General features: G+C 51.4%; 1 protein-coding gene across 1 annotated transcript in view; it reads right to left on the bottom strand.

The window, feature by feature from the left end:
- Window positions 1-7,500, bottom strand: part of LTF (lactotransferrin) — a 28,819-nt gene extending 21,319 nt beyond the window's left edge. The window contains 6 exon segments of the mRNA XM_082347371.1: window positions 125-180; window positions 1,124-1,271; window positions 1,611-1,793; window positions 2,093-2,201; window positions 3,549-3,712; window positions 7,388-7,500. Coding sequence (XP_082203497.1) covers window positions 125-180; window positions 1,124-1,271; window positions 1,611-1,793; window positions 2,093-2,201; window positions 3,549-3,712; window positions 7,388-7,430 — 703 coding nt within the window. The 5' untranslated portion in view covers window positions 7,431-7,500.
- Between the last annotated feature and the right edge of the window lie 12,873 nt (window positions 7,501-20,373).

Raw genomic sequence — 20,373 nt, 5'->3', positions numbered from 1 at the left:
GATCGTGTGCCAGGAAGTGAGGAGTCAAATTAGCTCACTACTTGGAATTACAATAAAATGAAATGAAATAAAATAAGGAAAGAAAAGGAAAGGAGGCAGTACCCGTGGCTCTTCCTCCTCTTACCAAACACTGTACTGTCTTTGACGAAAGCCACATCTCCAGCCCCATCTTGCAGACACCTGGGGGATGAGAAAGCCCCAGAAGGGTCAGCACAGAGCGGCCCTCCCCGACTTCTTCCTTATGCCTCCCTGTGGAACAGGTTCCTGGGGCTTGTCTTCTGTGGGCTCCTGATCTGTGGAGGGCAGGGCCTTCAGGCTTTGGGGCATCCCCACTGGGAAGGCTTCAGGGGTCACCTCCAGGTGAATTCTGAGGAAGAAGGGCTCAGGTGCTGGCCGGAGACCCCTGCTTTCTGCTTTAAGGGCTGAGAGGGCAAAACTTTGTCCTTCTATGTAAAAGAGTTTCGAGCCTCTACACCAGGGGGTAAAAGTAGTGTGTCCTTGGCCATGTAGCTTTTTTCTCCCAGGACTAAGTGGCAGATGTGCCCTGGCCAGCGGAGAAGCAAGGAGCCCTCCCTGCGCAAAACGCCTGAGTCCGAGAGGCAGATGGGGGAACAGGAGCAGCGTCAGTTGGGTGGGGGGTTTGCAGAGAGGGGATGAGGCCGGTCAGTCAGGCAGAGCCCACCGCCTCCTGGCTCCGGGACAGGGCAGGCTGTCCTGCCTGGCCAGGAGCCTGGGACTGGTCTTCTCATGACAAGACTCCTTCAGTCCCTCTGTGGTTATGGAGGGGACAGAGTCAGCAGGAGGAGCCCAGGACAACAGAGGGACAAAGCCCGATTCAGGGCTCTCTGGGGAGACAGAAGGGGCCGCTGGCCAGGTGGCTGTTCATGGGGCTGGTGCAGAGGTAAGAGGGCACATGTCGGGCCTGGGGGGCTAGAGGGGAAAGTGCACTGGGAAGGTGCACTGGGCACCCTCTTCGGACTCAGTTTCTCTGTCTGCACAGCAGTAGGACTGGACCTCCTCGATGGTCCCCACTAGCTGACTGAGCTCTGTTTGGGATCAGAGAAAGCGCTTCCTAGCCGGAGGACATGTGGGCCACTGGGGAGAAGAGGACAGTCTCACTCACTTGAAGGCACCAGAATAGCCAAAATACGGTTCCTGGGAGGAGCAGGCACATTTATTTCCCCCTGTCCCTGTGCACAGTTGACAGAGGTTGGGGTACTCTTTTCCATCCACGCAGGGAACACAGCTGGCAGAGAAGAATTTGGCCACAGCTGTGGAACAGAGAGAAATGAACCAGAGTGTGAGCCCACCGGGCCACAGCCAGTGGCACCCCCCAGTGCGCGCTCCCTCCACCCCTGCCTGGCAGCCTTTGCAAAGCTAGGAGCTCAGAGAGATGTACTTTGGCTGAGAACAGATTCACCTGCCACCTCCCAGGACTGCTGATGCGGGTAGACCTGCCCCTGCAGGTTTCACATCAGTTAACTTCACCGCTGCCTTGGAGTCATCCCACATGTTCACCTGGGCCATCCCGAAGGGGCTTGTGTATGTGCCACTGGAGTAGAGACCCCAGCCTGAGATCACCCCCAACCCCCCTCCCCCAGCCATCTTACCTTTCTGGAGGGGCTCAGGTGGCCCTGTCCAGTTCAAGAACGGGCGAAGTATCCCCATAGGGATGTTCCACCCGGCGGACCTGCCAAGGCCCGTGTGGCAGGACTTCCGGCCTTGTAGCTGGTTCAGCTGAAAGTTGCTGCTCTTCTTCACTACAGCCACGGCATAATACTGGGTTTGGGGCTCTGCTAAAGGGCAGAAAGAATCGAGAGCTCTTAGCCTGGACCGGAGGGAGAGAAACAGCCCACCCTGACCAAGCCCCCAGTGGGAAGGGGAATGTGTGCTGCCGTTTCATCTGGTCACCGCAGCCCAGAGCCTGCTCTGTTTCCCCGGTGGGTCAGCGACCGGCCCAAAGAGCCCAGGGACTCCGTTCCCTGTAAGTGTGATGCTGCCCGAGACACCACCTCTGTGCCTCATCCGCTCTGACTCCACGGAGCCCAGGGCCCAGGCCACCCCAACTTCTGGGTCCCCAGGGACAACTCACCCTTTTCCGTCCCATAGACCTCCGCCGCTACCGGCCGCAGTTTGTAGGGTTCCAGGCCTGCCTCAAACACCAAACCACCATCCAGGGTCACAGCATCTGCCTTTTTTGCCTGAAAGCAGAGGCCAGACCGGCTTCAGGAGAAAACCCGCCCTAAGCCACGCAAGTGAACTTCAGAAGGTCAGAAGTCTCCATGGCTGGAAGGCTCTTCCAAAGGGTCAGCTTTCAGTCACGTCCTCGCAGGTGCCATGAGAGCTGGCACAAGCCCAAGGCCCCTCTTCTTTGGGTAATGAGGCCCAGCGGAACTGCTTTAACTCCTGAGGCTGGCGGGTGGCCGCTTTTTCACGTGGCTTAGATCTCTCCGCGGATCGCAACCTTCGCGGTCATTTATATTAAAAGTTGTTCTAGATGCTTTCTCCCCTGTTTTTTGCTCTATATTTACTTCTTTTAAGTTCTTGTTTATTGAATAGAAATTTTAACTCTTAATATATCTTAAACTTATAATAATAAACCACGTTCATTCTCTTTGGCATGTTACTCCTCATATGCTTACCTATTTCTCATATTTGCAACCTGGTATAGATAATATTTTGCAGACTGTTTTATTCGTCTAAAACTGACTACATTTTCTTACCTCTGTAGTGCCTTTATTGATTTTATTGACTTCATGATATTTTATTATAAATGTGGCTGTTCCATAATTTATTACGCTAAATTTAAAAAATTCCCTCCAATGTTCACCACCTGGGTTCCTTCTAACTCTTTGCTGTTAAAACTGTACTTTTATGGACAGCTTTGTCCTCATAGCTTGTTTTTCCTTCTGATGACCTGTTGCCTTCGGATAGGCATCTGAGGGTGGGATCACCCAGACAATAGGCATTTTATCATCAAGGCCTTGGCTGTCATTGCCATTCTGCTTTCCAGCTGATTCCTTTCTGATTTGGAATGCCACTCACTATGAAGATCAATTTCACTATAGAATCACCAGTGGGACAGGGTTTCATTTTATTAAGGGTTATTATTTAGGAAATGCAAGTGCTAACAAATTGCTTAGATTTGTATTTCTCTTGATTATTAAGGGGAACATTTTCATTATGAACTCCATCTCCTCATATTGTTTTTCTTATATGATCCTATGTTTCTTACCAATTGACTTAGTTCTTTATAGAGTGTAAATAGCAGTCACTTGTCAGAGCTGTTGCATATTCCCTCTGGTGCTTTCAAATTTTTTGCTTATTCACAATTTCTGTGGCCATCCCAGTTTCCCTACACATGGTTCTCCACTTCAGAATGTTCATTTCTGCTTTCAAAATAGCATTGTGTCCTATGAGAGAGGATGGCTCCCAGCTTACAGGTGTCCAGGAAGAAGAACAGAGGGAGCAGGGAGAGCACATATTCTATTGCACTCGGATCCTGTCCCTTTCAGTCTGGTCCCACCCAACCTATGGCATGGACTTACTGCAATGGCCTGGATACATTCAAAGCGAGAGGTCCTCCTCACACAGGTGACAGAGGGAGTACCCAGTTTTTTCATCCTCCATTGCCATCGGTAGCATTTTAACCACTCTGGTTGTGATATGGCGCACCATCGAACATTTTTCTTAGGGACAGCCAGACACAGTCCTGGGAGAAAGAGGCCGAGGAGTGAGGGCTCCACCACTGCCCATGGAAGAGACCGCCTCACCCTCTCATGGAGTTGTCCTCCCCTTCCCTCTCCATTCTGTGGCTAAGTCAGGCCACTCTCCTCAAATGGAGGTGTCTTGCTAGCCTAATGACAACACCATGCTGGCCAGAGGGCTGTAATTCTCAACAACTTAGAGGAGACAATCTGGATTGTCTCTCTGGATTCTTTGCCCTCCTATGACTGACATACTTCCTACTCCCTGAAAAAAAAACAATGATGCTGCCTTCTATCAGTTTATGGAGTTTTTCCACCTGCTTTCTCCCCCTGGAACCTGGGAGGCAGGCAGGGAAGGGATTATCACTCCTGTGTTTCTGGTGTGGAATCTGACTCTTGAGGACACTGAGTGATAGCTGCTCAGCAGTGGCAACGTCCCACCTGGAATCTGGGTCTCTCTAGATTGTTGTGGCTACGGGCATCTCCCAGAGGGTGCCAAAGGAACAAAGGAAAATACACCGCACCCCTTGTCAGTAGCTGCAGTAGGTGTTGTCAGTTTGGGTCAGTTTGCCTGAGTTATCACCATTCACCACTGTGTCAGAGAGAGGACTCTTATGGGGGGATGGAAATGTTCTAAAACTGATTTACCGTGATGGTTGCACCACTTGGTAAAATTACTAAAAATCGTTAAATTGTACACGTTAAATAGGTGAATTTTATGATATGTAAAATATACCTCAGTAAAGCTGTTACCAAAAACAAAAACAAAACAAAAAACTCTTGGTTGCAAAAGCCACCTCCCCTTTAGGATGTGCTTTGGGGTGGACCATTCAGCCCTCTGCCACCTCCTATTCATGAGCCGTCCCCTGCGCAGTCAGACCCACCAGGGTATTGAGACACCCGCCAAGGGTGTGGCTGCCACACCCTTCCTCCACCAGCCATCAGCCCAGGGAAATCTCTGGGGGTGTGATCTATCCTTGGAAACCTTCCTGGAACTGTCCTGAAGTGAGAATTAGCCTTATCAGATTCAGCCATTTGTGACCCAATAGCATTTCCTGGATGCCCTCTGTATACACAGCACTGAGTGATATGCAGAGGAACGTGCAAGCAGACAGCACCAGCTCTCATCTCCCATCTGGAGAGGCAAAAGCCCAAAAAGAGGACGCTAAGTATGATGAATGTTCTAGAAGAGAACAAATACCAAGCCAGGAGTGATGTCCCCATGACCTCAGCCAATAATGGGGGGGCGGGGGGGCATTCCAAGAGGTGGGAACAATGGGCCACGTGCACAACGACGGTTGCAAGCACATTCTACGCAGGTCTTTACTCAGCCCTTCATGTGTTCTGTCTCCTTCAACCCTCCCAGCCCCTCTTTATTGTGAGTTTTGCCAATATCTGCATTTTCCAGGTGATGAAACAGTGGCTTGAACTAGTTATGTGGCTTGCCCACGGTTTCACAACTAATAAGTTAGGATCTAGGATTTGAACCTAGGCAGTCAGACACCAAACCCCCTGCCTATTTAGGCTAACTGGGTTAGAGACGGGCTGCCATGGAGATGGGGCTGGTAAAGTGTTTGGGGTCAGATCACGGAGAGCCTCCAGTGCTGGCCCAAGAAGGTCTTATTGGGAAGCAGTGGAGCAGTGACTCTGGGAGGGCAGGGACAGGTGGACTGAAGCCTGGGAACCAGGCAGAAAGGCATCGAGAATGGAGAACAGGGCAGAAATAAGGCGTTGGTGTCAAAAGTTAGCTTAGTAATAGATGGGACCTGTGGGTGAAGGGAGAGAGCCACACGAAGACCATGTCTCAAGCTGGGGGGAGGGCGTGAGCAGGGGCAGGAATGGGAACCTGGGGGAGAGCTTGTTTGCTCCCCTGGGAGGGGATGAACCAAGATACTAAAGCATCACTGAGAGGTTTTCTGAGACCCACAGCCCGCAGCCCCCCAAACCCCAGGGCTGGGTGCAGAACACGGCATTCTGCTCATCCCCTCCACAGCTCCCACCGGCCAGCTCTGAAGCTGTGTGTCCCTCTCAAGACAAAATGCTCCCTGAAGCAGGTCTGGGTCTGGCCCCTCCTGTATCCCCAGCCCTGCTCCTGATCTGTCTCAGCCACTCAGATGCTGCCCACCTGAGCCTCGATGGAACCTTCCTGAAAGTACAAATCCTCAGATTCCTTCTGTGCAGACATGCAGTGCCCCGGTCTCAAAGGCAGGGGCTGGGATGGAGTTACTCTCCCCACCCCACCCAGCCTTTGCCAGCCAGGACACCCAGGAGGAGCAGGGCAGGAATCCCCTAGGGCAGCTGCCACTCCTTCCGCTGGGTAGGACAAGGGATTCCGTGACACTTTGGGACATTGGCCACCATCCCGTGGACTGCAGGATTTAAACTGCAGACCTCTGTGGGGGCCAAGACAACCAAAGATTCAAGTGAAAATGGAACCCAGTGGTGCAACTCTGAGCCAGAATCCAGACCACCGCCCGTGACCACCTCTAGGAAAGCAAGGCTTCCTACCCCTCGGGCCTCTCCCAGGTGGCCCTGACCCTGTGCTGTGGGCCCAGCAGACCACGTGTCAGGGAGCAGAGGGGAAGTTGGTCCTGAGCGGTTGGTCCTGGCTAGGCCAATCCTGCCTTAGAGAAGAGAGAAATAACCAATACCCATGGGAAGGAATTTGGAGAAGGGGACCAGAAAAGATAGGGACAGGTTTGGGGGCATAAGCTCATTGCTATCCTTTAGCCACCCCTTTCCATCCAGGAAGCTCCCAGCCCAGCGTAGATGCCCTAGGACAGGAGGAGGCTGCACTGGGCTGCTGCGGGGGGGAGGGGGTGACGCCTGGGCTTTCACTCTGAGCCCCATGCACACACACTGCCTAGGTGCTGACGCCCTCGAGCCCTTACCGCTGCTGCCCTGGACCCTCCCCCTCCACTGCAGGAAGCCCTGCCCTCACATTTACATCACTAATGTCCGTCATAGGTGAGTGTCCTCGGAGCACCCCAGAAATTATTTCAGATACTTGGGTACAGAGCTAACAATTGTTTAGTCACTTCTATTTAGTCCCCTTCTAGTCCTGGCACATTAAAAACCAGAAACCGATCACTTCTCTCACACCCTCTGGCAGAAGGGTCCCATCAGCAGGGTCTGTGCCACCACCCCTGACCTTCTGCAGTGGGAGGCTTGCGTACACCTTTGCCTACCACAGAGCAGGTGGCCCCTGCCCCCTCCTCACAGCTGTGTGGGAAGAGGACTGGACCATTTTTAAATGAAACTAAGGTTCAGAAAGACTCTCTCTTGCCCAAGTTACATAGTCCTTGCAGGAGCTGGGATCCCATCTCCAGTCTCCTGTGTGTCTTGGGCAAGTCACTCACCCTCTCTGAGTCTCATTTTCCCCCCCCCCCCCATGTATACGCATGTAACAGTACTATGGGTAGGACAAAATGGGACACGGACCTGGAAGACCCTTCGGGGAGCTCTGCCAGCTCTAGGGAAAAGACCCCACCTGCTTCGCGGAGCCCTCCTCGGGCCCCTCCCCAGGCGAGTGGGCGGGAGCCGGCCCACTCCCGGGCTCCGCCCCCGCTGCAGGCGCTGGTGCCAACCTGGCGGTGCGCGGGACCGGGACGCGCATACTGAGGGGCCAGGGGACCCGGACGCCCACCCGGAGTGGCGTGCCCCCAGGTACCCGCACTCACCAAGGGCCCCAAGGGACAGCAGGGCGGGGAAGAAGAGCTTCATGTCTGGGCTCTTGAGGCGACTCCGGGGAACGAAGGCTCTGCCACCTGCGCTCGCTCTGCACCTGTTTATCCAGCGCTTGGTGACCTCACGAGGTTAGCCACGCCCTGTGGCCCAATAAGCGCCCCCCGCCTCCCCCCTCCCCCCTCCCCCCTCCCTAGGTCTACTAGTTCTTTGAAGGGAAGCACCAGCGGGGAGAGGACAGAGGAAGCCGGAATAGTGCCTGGGCTGGGTTTGGCACACCCGAGAGGATACCCAGCCCACACCCACCTCTCATGTCTGCCCTGGTGCTGCCTGGATTTGGGATGTTTTTCCTCTCCCACTAGTCTGCAGCCCCTGGGGAGTGGCAGCCCCTAAGTTTTGCCCTCCCTCTGGTCTCAGTGCTTCCTAGAGAGTGGGACACAGAGGAGCGGTCCTAAGGTGAATCTTTGTGGATCATCTTGACTGTACAGATGGTACCTAAAGTGCTCGGGAGCCAGTTAGGGCAGAAGGATACCCCTCCATCTGCACGCGGCAGCCAGCCCAGCGTTTGAAAGAGGACTCGCTGCCTGGCCCGAGGTCCGCAGCAGGCTGGCACAGCTAGCAGAGGTAACAGAGGCTGCCCATTGTCTGACCCAGGCTGCCCATGGGGCCCTCCTGGCCCTATTGAGACCACAATACAACTCCCAGAAAACAGAGCCAGAGGCCTCAGTGACCAACAGCTGTCTCCCGGTTCCCTCATTTACCGATGTAAAGGATATCCTACCACTTGTTTTGGTTTTGTTTTGTTTTGTGGCAGTATGAGATGGGAGATGGGAATCTCATTTGGATAAATGTTCTATTTTGTCCTCAGTACACAAGCTGACCCTATTTCAGGAAGCTGGTTTTAAATTCTAAAACTAGAATTCTGCTTCTACATCTTTTAAATACACTCCCCTGATGCACAACGGCTCACATACAGGGGTCTCCAGTGCAACCCTGCTTATCATTCACTGATTGCAAGCAAACTAAATGTCCATCACGGTGTGTGTGTGGGGGGGGTGTCACACAGAGCAGGGGTCCCCGACCCCCGGGCCGTGGACAAGTACTGGTCCGTAGCCTGTTAGGAACTGGGCCACATGGCAGGAGGTGAGCAGCGGGCAAGTGAGCAAAGCTTCATCTGCTGCTCCCCATCACTCCCCATTGCTCGCATTACCTCCTGAACAGTATCCCTGCACCAGCACCCCCCTGCCCTGTTCCATGAAAAAATTGTCTTCCACGAAACTGGTCCCTGGTGCCAAAAAGGTTGGGGACCGCTGACATAGAGCATGGTGCTGTGCCTACAGTGGGACACACTGGAGGCCCCAGAAAGAGCAGGCCACCCTGCATGTATTGGTGTGAACTTAGCTCCAGGAGATGCTAAGTGAAGAAGTCAGGTACTAACAATGAGGGAAATCGCAGGTCATCTAAACATTCCCTCTAGTGTTTAGTCTGGACAATATGTTATTCTGAAATCTGCTCGTCCTGAAAAGCTGGTCTTGATTCTTTGCTTAGACTACTTGGTACAAAAAGCATTTCTTGGAGCAGAGGGGCAAGACCTAGGGAGACAGCGCTGTTGAGAGTGGGCATGTGGCGAGTAGCACTTGGCCATGGAGAAGCAGAGCCAGCCCAAGTCTTTGAGGCCCTCAAGGAGGCTGTGGGGCCCTTCTGTCTTGGGTGTGGATCCTGCCAAGGCACGAGAGTGGTGTCTGACCAGGGATCCTGCTTGATGGGCACGAGAGTGGGGTCCAAGTTTCAGCACTAGAATCACCAGCCAGGCTTTGGGGTGACAGATCCAGGGTCTCTCATTGTTTGGAAATATAGTGTCGCAACATTAAAAGTTGCTTTCATCAATAATTGCAATAAGCTGTTTCAAAAATAATGAAGTAATACAAAATTGGCTAGTTCTCAGGAGCACTGAAACATCTTTTCACGTAAATTAGCAATTTGGCTTTGCCTTTCCATGATTATAAAAGAATCAAGAAATGTCACAACCCATGTCTGTATCTCCAAGTGCAAATTAGAAAAAGGATGTGCTGGGAGGTCAGAGGCCTCTAGATCCTCTTATGTCTGCTGGCAGGAACACAGAGAACCTGGGGCCAAAACCGAAAGGCTGAGCTTAAGGGCCGCCCAGGAGGCAGGACTGCGGGTAGGCAACAGGTCATGCTGTGTCTTCGGGGAATGGCCCAGCCTCAGGGCAGGGATGTGCTCAGCTGAACGTCTGTAGAGCAGCCCCCAGGCCATCTGCAGGGGAAGCTGATGAAGGGGGTGGGCCTGCCCAGAAGACAAAGTTCAACTGATCTGTTATCAACATTCATTCATTCACTCTTTCATGCCAGAACTGGTGGGTGCCATGAGGGACACAGAGAAGAGGGGTCCGTCCTTGCCCACAGGAGCTCATGGCACAACGGGGGACAGGGATAGGCACAGGCCACCTGGAAAGAGGCAAGGCAGCATAAACAGAGTGAGGGTGGAAGCCAAAGGAGGACTGACTGACCAGTTCCCATCATGAGGGTCCCAGAAGACTTTGAAGAAGAGCATTTGACCTGGGTACCTGAAGGAAAGGTAGGGTTTCTACAAAGAGAATTTCAGGTAGAGGAAATAGCCAAGTAAAGTCTCGGGAGCGTGGATTCGGTGACCTGGAGGAACAACAAAAAGTCGCTGCGGGCTTTCTGGCCTGGAACGCTTATTGAAGAAGGATTAACAAAGTCACCTCCTCCATCCTCAGCTCCACACAGGTGTCTCTGTGCCCCTGGACAGCTCTTCCTGCAGGTCCTGCAAGCACTACAGTCAATGCATCTAAAATGGAACTCCTCTGCTCCCTCCAGCCCTGCATCTCCACTCATATTTTCCTACCATTTTCCACCAAACCCACCAGACAAAGAGCCTCAGAGTCCTCCTCAAATCCTCTGGCCAGGTAGCCCTACATGTGTGCCGGGCACTTAATGATCAACATTGGTTGAATGGATGAGTGAATGAGTGAGGAGGAAGGACAGAGCAGGGCAAAAGATCCTGCTTGCAATCTGTCAGATCTGAAAGACAGTAAGAGCCTGGTCTGGCTATGCCGGTCGCCCAAGAGCCTGTGTGTCTGGAGTCATCAATTTACCCATTAATTCAACATCCATCTATGGGGCACCTCTGATGTGCCAGGAGCTGGGCCAGATCTTGAAAAGCCTGCAGGGAAGTAGGACGCAGGTTTCTAGATGCTGAGACGGTAGCATGGCATGAATATAAGGAATGCAAAGAAGGTGGATGTGGTACAAACCCGAGTGTAATGGCAGGAGCTGGCGTTTCACAGGCAGGCGAGGGAGGCTCTTCCCCAAGGACCCCACCCTCTCTCCACTCCCGAGATTCACACAGCGACCCTTTGCCGGGCCAAGCTAAGCCCTCCCCACAAATGGGCAGCAAACCCCACACCCTGCCCTCTATGGAGTCCTCCAGCTTCAACCCCCGAGAGAAGTGTTGGAAGGAAATGAGGGATCTGGGCAGAATCGGCTCCAGATGGAATAATGGAAAAAAGGAGTTCCCAAGACATCCAGTCACATGGGGGCTTCCAGGCTGGCTGACAGGAGACGAAGGCCTTGTTTCCTGCCCCTGCCAGTGGTGTGAGGTTACTGGCTTGGTAGAGAGCCACTTGTTAAATATTTAGGGATGTCGTGGTGGTTTGTTAAACCATTGGTAGCTTGGAATCAGTCATGGTGGGAATATTTACACCATGGAAATTAGCCATTTTTCCTTCCAAGAAATCATGTCATTTTTCCTTCCAAGAAAGCCAGTTTACAGCACACCTCTGCCTATGTTTGTCATTATTTGGAGGCATGTAGTGCCCGTGTGTGTGTGTGTGAGGGGGTGGGGGCATCCCAGGAGAGAGAAGATAATAATCCTTAGCGTTTAGATGGCACTTTCAACTCCGAACAGAGCTGTCAGTCACTTTGTGTCTCCTGTGACTCTAACAATAGCTCTCTGAGGTAAGAAAGTCACTGTTTCTGCTCTAAAAAGAGGGAAACTGACGGTTGCCTGTGGTCACGCAGTGAGTGAAATATGGAGACCAAATGACTAACCCCGAGTCTCCCGTTAGGCCCGCAGCCAGGCGCGCTCTTTTCCACTGGGCCCAGAACTCTCTGAGAGCGGCGGATACAGAGACTGGGGCCCAGGGATGGCCTCCGCTCTTGACCTCAGCGGCAGTATTGGACCCTCCTGTGGATCAGGCACTGTCCAGCCCCTTCACACATCAGCCATGGCCTCACAGAAGCACCGTGATGGCCTCATTAGACCTCATTCCAGACGAGGGGATTCAGGCACAGTAGCTCGTCCACCGTCATGCAGCTAGAAATCCGTCACTGGCCCCTGACTCCTGTCCCATGATCTCTTATTGGTTTGGTCAATCCTGTGCTGACCACCCTGAAGAGAGATCAGGAAGTAAGCAAGAATGAGCAAGAGATGGATGGAGAGCTCCCTGCTTTCCAGCCAGTGTGATGACCGTGATTTCTGGAGCAAGGCCTTCGCTGGAGCTGGGCCCTTGCATAGAGCCGAAGGTCCCCGAGAGTCTTTGGACACGTCTGTGGGGTTTGGGGTGCCATCAGGAGGGAGCTCAGCTGAAGCGCAGTGGCAGGAAAACCGTGCTTTTGTGAACTAATAGGTCTTATTGCCAATTGTTGCCCAATTTACAAAGAACCCACAGAGACAGAGTTTCTATCTCCATGCACAAACTTCTTCCTCTTCCTCCTCCTCACCTACCCCTCCTCACAGTCAGGACCCTCGCCCCGCGGGGACCCTCTCCTCCCAGGGCCAGGCCCTCCCAGGGCCAGCACCCGCAGACCTGCTGAGGGACACTCTTCCCAGCAGTCGAAGGGGCAGTGGAAACACCCCAGGTTGGCCCAATTGCAAGATTTCAGTCTTGCTGGTCAGGGTGGCACCCCGTGTCCTGGCAGAAATCCAATTCCATGAGCACCTAATCATCACATCACTGAGATGAGAATGGGCAGCAGGCCAGGCTCGGGGAGAGTTTTCCAGGAAGGTGTCAGAGAAGGGCAGCCTGGACGATGGGGGAGGCTGGCCCAGGGCCAGCCATGCAAATTTCTTCCCAGAAGGAATGAGGCCCCTTGCCCAGGAAAATGCCCAGGCGGGAAGCACCTGAGCCCTGGGGGCCCTTTTGCTGCCCCTGTCCTGGGGCCACATTCTGGGAGGGAGGGTTTCTGCCCAGTGGCCTTCAGCATCTCAGCTCAGCTGGCCGGAGGCCTCCATGTCTGCTGCCTGCACCCCACGAGGGAAGGTCAGATGGGCTTTCGCTGAGAAGGAGCTTGAGATGGGTACTTAGAGGAACAAGGAACCACCGTTTTCCTCCGTTTCCCTGGGTGAGGCCGGTGCTCCGTCTCTCCAGCTCCTCTGGGCCAGGAGTGCTCAGCCCCCAGACCACTGCTCCAAGCGGGCTTCCCTTCCTCATCCCTCCATTCACTTCTTCCCTGGACAGTCTGGCAGGCTGGAGGGCCCAGGGGAGATGTGGTTAGAAGCTCAGGAGGTGGGTTTGGACAACTGGGTTTCAACCTGCTCTACCCTAAACAGCCACCTGGACCTGGGCCAGTCTCTCAACCTTTCTAAGCCTCAGTTTCCCCAGGTGTAAAAAAGGGACACAAATAATACCCACCTCGTGAAGCGGGCAGAGTTCAAACCTGATGTTTGAGATGCACACACAGGCTCAGTACAGGCAAGCTATTGTCCATATTTGCAGACACTCATGAGCCCTCGCTGTGCGGGGCTCAGCTGGGCACAAGGGTACAAGGGGAGCAGAAGTGGCCGGGGTCACCTGGTCCAGCGGGAAGGGCTGTGTGTGCTGAGAGCCGCCTTCCAGTGTGTAGATTTACAGACAGAGGTGTCGCAGGGAGCTTTGACAGCAAAGGGAACAGCCCACCTGGGGTGGAGACAATGGCAGAGGTAGTTTTCCCACATGCCCCTCCTTATCACAGAACACATGGTTGCCCCAGGTGCCCCCATGTTCTAAAGTGTTCAGTCTTACCCTGTCCTGCTCTCCGGCCCCTTCTCCATATCTCTGTCTCTAATCCCGGCCTCCTCCCCTCTCCTTCTCACTTTCTGTCTCTCTCTCCTTGGCTTCTTTTTCCATCTCTAGCTCTGTCTCTCCCTCCCTCCTTCTTAAACATGTGTCTGCAGTTGTCCTGGGTGCCCCTCCTCTGGGAGCCTGCGCTGACCCTGACTCAGCCCCCTTCTACCACAGTCATTGCAATTACTGACCCATCTCCGGCACCCACAGCCCCCAGTGCTGAGCTCCAGGGGGAAGGGTCGGTGGCTGACCCATCTCTGGCCCAGGAAGAGCCTCACTGAGGGCTTGTTGACTGAGTGAGTTTAGAGAAAGCTGGGGTGAGAAGCCAAGAAACCCCCCGCACCAAATCCTTTGGTTACAATTCTAATTGATGGCACCCTTCTCATCCCCCAGGAGGTGGGAAGAAGCCCCAGCACAGTGTGGTGGGGGGTGGCTGCACCCATCTTTCCTCCTCCCTACCCTGTGCCCTGCAGAGGCCTCCCAGCAGGGGGGACATTCTGGTCCTGCCTCGGACCTTGGGAGGAAGAAGGAACATCAGAACTGAGTAGAACCCAAGACCTCATCTAATGGAACAGAGGAGGAGGAGCCCTGCACAAAAGCGCAGGAGAGTTGAGAAGTGCCCCCACCCTGTGCTGTGCAGCACCTGCCTGCCTGGTGTCCTGAGGAGGGTCGGTAAGAGCATGGCAGCAGGGAGTGGATGGGAAAGGCTGAAGAGGAGATTCCTCCATCAACCCCGGCATCCAGCACTCTCCTACAGGGAAGCTAGGACCTACTTCTACCAAAAGGCCTCTTTCCTCCCCACATCAGCTTCCAAAGACAAAATGAGAGGGCAGCAGGAGAGCACCAGGGAAATGCCAGTGATGAGCTGGGAGAACCATGGAGGCAGGGTTCCAGACACCCCCAAACCCTCCTGTGCCTCCCTTTCAAGGCCAGAGGTGTTTTCAACTTAGTGGGTTAGTTTGCAGTCAAAGCCTTGCTGGAATCTCCAGAGGGGTCCTTGGCAGCCTAGGGCCTCTCACTAGCACCTGCCAGGTGGGCCTTCCATGGGGACACGCCCCTTCCATTCCCTTCCCTTCCCTTCCTTCCCTTTCCTTCCCTCCCAGCTCTAGATTCTAGCCTCCTCGGTCCTCCTTCTATTCCTATGCATCTTCTATTCAGCTGCAACCATAAGTAAAAATAGCACAAACCCAGGGCCCTTCAGGAGGTGCTTGCCCGTGAGCTGTGGCATTTGTCCTACAAGTGTGTCTTATCCCGGAAATGACACTCTCCCAAGGTTGCTCAGCAGGCACTAGCCCAGGCTTCCCTCCGGGCATTCTGTCCACCCATCCTTAACCTCCTGTGTGTTCATATTGAGAGTGAGAGGAGGGGTAGGGGGGTAGCAGGATGCCTCCTTTTCTTGATCCACCAAGCCGATCTTGACCCTGAGCAAAATCTTCCTCCAGCGAGAATTAATTTCCAAAAATCCATTCAGGAAAAGACTCTTAAAGTTCAGCCACCTGGTTGGCCCTCTTGAAAAGAGAGCTGACCCCCTAGAGCTGTGGTGTTTTTGGGGGACTCTGAGGAATCTCAGGGGAGGGGGCTGGGGGACAGGAGAGCAAGGGCTCTGAACCAATAGCGGTGTTGCCCAATGTTGCCCCATTTGTAAAGGAAACTCAGCAATCAAGAGCTTCTCTGCTTGTCCTTCCTGCCCTTTCTCCTTGTGCCCACACCCCGCGCACCGGAACCCCTGCCCTTCCTTGTGGTCTTCTCTTCACTCCAGTCTGGTAGGGCTGGGCCCATGTTCTCAGTCTCTCTGGGTTGATACTTCTGTGTCTTTCTGATTCCCTTTCTCCTTCACCCACTATATGTGATCTAGGGCCCCAATGCACCCAGTCTTTCTTCACTCTGCCCTTATGTCCACATGTTCCTTTCTCTTCCATGGTCACAAGATGGCCCTGGGCTCCTGCTTGGGCTCCTGACCACTCCCTTGCCTCTCGGCTCCCCCACTGCAGTCTGTCCCCGAGGGAATCTTTCAGAACCACAGAGCTAACAGTGATTCCAAGTCATCTCCCCTTGCCCCACCCCCCACCGCCGCTACACTCTGTCCCTAAGGAATCTCATCCCCCTTCCCTCTTTGGATTAAACAACCCACTCTGTGCTGAAAACCCCCAGAAGTGTATTGCCCACCCAGATCTCATGCCTACTTGGAGGTGCGCTCAGCCGTGAACCAGACAACTCAGCCTGAAATCCCACCAGCACCCCAAAGCAGCACACCCAACTTCCGGTGCTGGACCAAGATTGAGTAGACACATCTCTCCCTGTTCCTCCTGCTAAGTACAGCTTAAACCCTGGAGATGATAGATATAGTGGTTTAAACAATATGAATGAATCATCTTAACGTTGTAAAGGTAGAGGTTCAAGTTATCCTCAGTGGGCTAAAGAACACCAGGCTGTGCTCCATCTGGAGACGCCAGAGGAGCCCACTTCCTGGCCTTTTCCATCTTCTAGAGGCCCACCGTATTCCTTGCATCTTGGCCCCACCTCACTCCCACTTCTGTTTCCATCATCATATCTCAGTCTCTCACACTGACTCTCCTGCCTCCTTCTTATAAAAACCCTTGTGGTTACATTGGGCCCACCAGGACAATCTCCCCATCCCAAGATCTGTAATTCAATCATATCTGCAAAGTCCCTTTTGCCACGTGAGGTAACATACTTATAGGTTCCAGGAATCAGGACATGTACATCTCTGGGGTCCATATTCAACCTAACAGGCCAGTATACTGTGATAAATTGTGTGTGTGAAGTAATACCTAGAGCAACCACTATGTAAACTATACAAAGAGATACACTCAAAAACACTATAGACAGGGACTTCCCTGGTGGTCCAGTTGTTAAGACTTCACCTTCCAATGCAGGGGGTGCGGGTTTGATCCCCAGTTGAGGAGCTAAGATCATGCATCCTCGCAGCCAAAAAACCAAAACATAAAACAGAAGCAATAATGTAACAAATTCAATAAAGACTTTAAAAATGGTCCATATCAAAAAAAAAAAAACCCAAAAAACACTATAGATAAATCAAAATGGAATTCTAAAAAATGTTTAAGTATCCCACAAGACAGTAGGTAAAAGAAAACAGTGAAAATGTAAAAATAGGGAAAACAAACAAAAATTAAAATAAAATGACAGACTTAACCCTAATATATCAATAATTATATCAACTATAAATAGTCTAACTATTCCAATTAAAAGACTGGGATTGGCAGAGTGTTTTAAAAAAACAACCCTGCATTGGCTGTCTACAAGAAACTCACTAAAATATATAACAACATATCTAGGTTGAAAGTAAAAGAATGGAAATATATATACCATGTAAATGTTAATTAAAAAGAAAGTAGGAGTGGCTGTATTAATATCAGATAAAGTCAAATTCAGAGCAAAGAAAATTATTAGGGGCAGCTTGGAATATTACATAATGGTAAGAGTCAACACACCAAGAGATCACAACAATCTTAAATGGGTATGCACCAAAAAACAGAGCTGATAGAACTAAAAGGAGAAATAGATAAATTTATAATTATAGTTGGAAGCATCAAACTCGTCTCTCAACAACTGGTAGAACAGGGAGACAGCAAATCAGCAAGGGTAAGGACCAATCCAACAACACCACCAACCAAGATCTGATCAACATTTATGGAACACTGCCCAACAACAGCAGAATACACATTCTCCTCAAGTGTCCACAGAACATTTACCAAGATAGAGCACATCCTGGGACATAAAACAAACTTCAACAAATTTAAAAGAATTTAAATCGTACAAAATGTGTTTGATCACAATTAAATCAAACTAGAAATCAAGAACAGAGATAGGAACACCTCCAAACACTCAGAAACTAAGCTTCGTGCTTCTAAATAATCAATGGGTCAAAGAGTCAGAAATGGGGAGCTTGAGTTCCTCCCAAAAGACAATGAAGTCATAACTTTGAATAAGAACCTAGGTAGTTTTAAAACCAGCAGCCAAGCCAACATTTTGAGAAACACAGGTGTTCAGATATGGGAGTGACACACACACAGAGACAGAAACAGAGAGAGAGAATGAGAACCCATTATTCTTTGCAGAAGCCCCCTGTGAAATGAGATCACTTTCTTCTGGCTCTCTCCTCCCCCACATCTCCCTTTTCCCCTCCCATACTGTCCTGCAAAGGGCTATTCTTGAATCCCATGGCTCTTTTGATCTGGCTATAGCCAACTGACTTAAATTGTGGATCACCTACTCAAGCTGGCCAAGGAGTCTTTTTTTAACTTTTTAAAAAATGACTGTCATACAGAAAAGTGTAAAAATGTAAGTGTACAGCTCAATAAATTATCCCGAAAAGAACACTTATGTAACCACCACTCAGGTCTAAAAAGAAAACATTGCCAATTTTCAGAAGCCTCTTTATACCTCCACTCAAACCAACACCCTCTCTCTGTCCCCAAAGTTAACTACTAGTCTAATTTTTAACACTATAGTTTACTTTTGCCTCTGAACTTTATGTAAATTGAATCATACAATATGTATTTTCTTGTATCTGATTCCTTTCATTGAACATTATGTTAGTGAGATCATCCTTTTTTTTCATTTTCTGATTTTTATTTTGTTTCCTAATAATTGCTAGTATTACAAATACAATCTATTTTTGGATATTATCCTTATATCCGGTAACCTCATTAAATTCACTTATTAATTCTAAGGCCCCACCTAGCGGCCTCAGTGGCTCATCTTGGCATTTTCTTTTTTTTTTTTTTTAATTTATTTTTATTTATTTATGGCTGTGTTGGGTCTTCGTTTCTGTGCAAGGGCTTTCTCTAGTTGTGGCAAGAGGGGGCCACTCTTCATCGCGGTGCGCGGGCCTCTCACTATCGCGGCCTCTCTTGTTGTGGAGCACAGGCTCCAGACGCGCAGGCTCAGTAATCGTGGCTCACGGGCCCAGTTGCTCCGCGGCATGTGGGATCTTCCCAGACCAGGGCTCGAACCCGTGTCCCCTGCATTGGCAGGCAGATTCTCAACCACTGCACCACCAGGGAAGCCCTCATCTTGACATTTTCTAATCCGTCTTCCAGTCAGCTGCCTCCTGACTCTTAGGTCCTACCTCTGCTCCTACCTCCAAAATTCTCTGGGCTACAAGGAAAGATTTCCCAGAGCCCATGTGGCCATGTGGCCACTTCCTCAAGAGCTGAGGGTCACTATGTTGGTGACTAAGGACAGGTGATGTGCTTTGCAGGGGCTGCAGAGAGTGCCACGGACTGAGGGGTGAGTCCAGGACTATCTTGTTCTGAACCATCATTCCCTAGTCATCGGGAATGGTTCACCTTGTTGAGGAAGCAGCAGCAGGATGCAACATGGATGCCAGATGGCCAAGATGAGGGTTTAAAGGCAGAAGATGATTCGTAGAATGAGGAACTGGTAGCAAAGCCTGGGGACCTGCTAGATGAAGCAGAGCCCGATGGCTATTTGCAAATGGAGTAAAGAGTCAGAGAAGTGAGCAATTTCCAGGATATTTGGAAATATTCTGGCTTGAGGTTGTTCCTATGAAATAACTTGAACAAAAAAAATCAGACACTCTCAGAGTTGAATGTTTCCTTTGATGCTATTTCACAAGTAGGGTCTCTAAGCCCAGAGGGGGCATGTGGCCTGCCCAGACTTGCCCAGGGAGGGCTAGGTAGAATCTGGTTTCCTGACTCCTTGCACTAGGGGAGGAGTGGGGTTCCTTTCAGTTAAAAACATCCTCACTGAGCATTTATTCTGGTCCAGGCACTTGTCAAGGGCTGTGTCACCAAAATGAACCAGATCTGGTCCCTGCCCCCAACGGCAACAGAAAAGTGAGCAGGCAGTTACCATGATGGGAGATGAGAATGTCCAGGAAAAGGCATGGAAGACCATCCCTGTGCTCAGTGCCCTATAAATGGGAGAGGGAGTCTGCATCCCACTTGTGGCAGCTCTGAAAGGGGCAGGCAAAGTCCCCACACACCCTCACTCTGGCATCTTCCAGCAACCTCCACAAGGTGGCCTTGCTGGAACCAAGTGACTGAGAGAGAGAGTATAGGGACCAGGAATTGTGGGGCCTTGTGGGTAACTGGAGGAACTTTCACTTTTACTCTGGGGAGGTAGGAGTCACTGCGGGGTGGGGGGCTAAAAATAGACTGAGAGGGAGCAGAGAGGCAATTGCTGAGGCTCAGCGATAATCAGGGACAGAGATGAGACAGCTTCTCCTGGGGTGCAGCAGCGGGGAAGTGGAAAGACAGGTTGAATTCTAGGCACATTTGATAGGTGGACACCATGGGATTTGCTTGCATTACCAGGGGATATGGGGTGTGAAGGTCAGGAGCGGAAGATGACGCCAAGGTGCTTGGCCTGAGAAGCTAAAGGATGGACTTCCATTAACTGAGATTTGGAAGACTGTGGATGGAACAGATTGGGAGGGGGTGGACCAGAAGTTCCATTCTGGACACCATCAGATTGACAGACCCCTGGACCTCCAGATGGATTGTGAGAGAGGAAGCTCCCTGACTCACCACCACTCAGAATGCACTGGTACTGCAGGAGTCAAATGCAGAGGTCTGGAGCTTTATTTAAAATTATTTTTGGGGCCATGGATCCATTTTCTCTCCAGGATAATGCTAATGTCTAATTACCCAAAACACTGTCCAACTCCAGGGCCTCATGAAACACTCTGTATCATGTTGATGGATCATTTTTACATGTTAGGAGCCTGGGACAACTTTCCTAATGGCCCCCTCAAGTCCCACTCTGACCCTTCTGCCCCTGCCCTACCCATGCCTGCAGCAGTGGAGTGCAGACAATCTCCCATTCAAGCCTTCAGCTTATCGGCACTGTTCCATGCATGTCGGTTCCTTCCTTGCACAGGGACCC

This window comes from Balaenoptera borealis (genome assembly GCF_965194805.1).
Source record: "Balaenoptera borealis genome assembly, chromosome: 12".
Lineage (NCBI taxonomy): Eukaryota > Metazoa > Chordata > Mammalia > Artiodactyla > Balaenopteridae > Balaenoptera > Balaenoptera borealis.
This window is presented reverse-complemented; position numbering and strand designations above follow the sequence as displayed.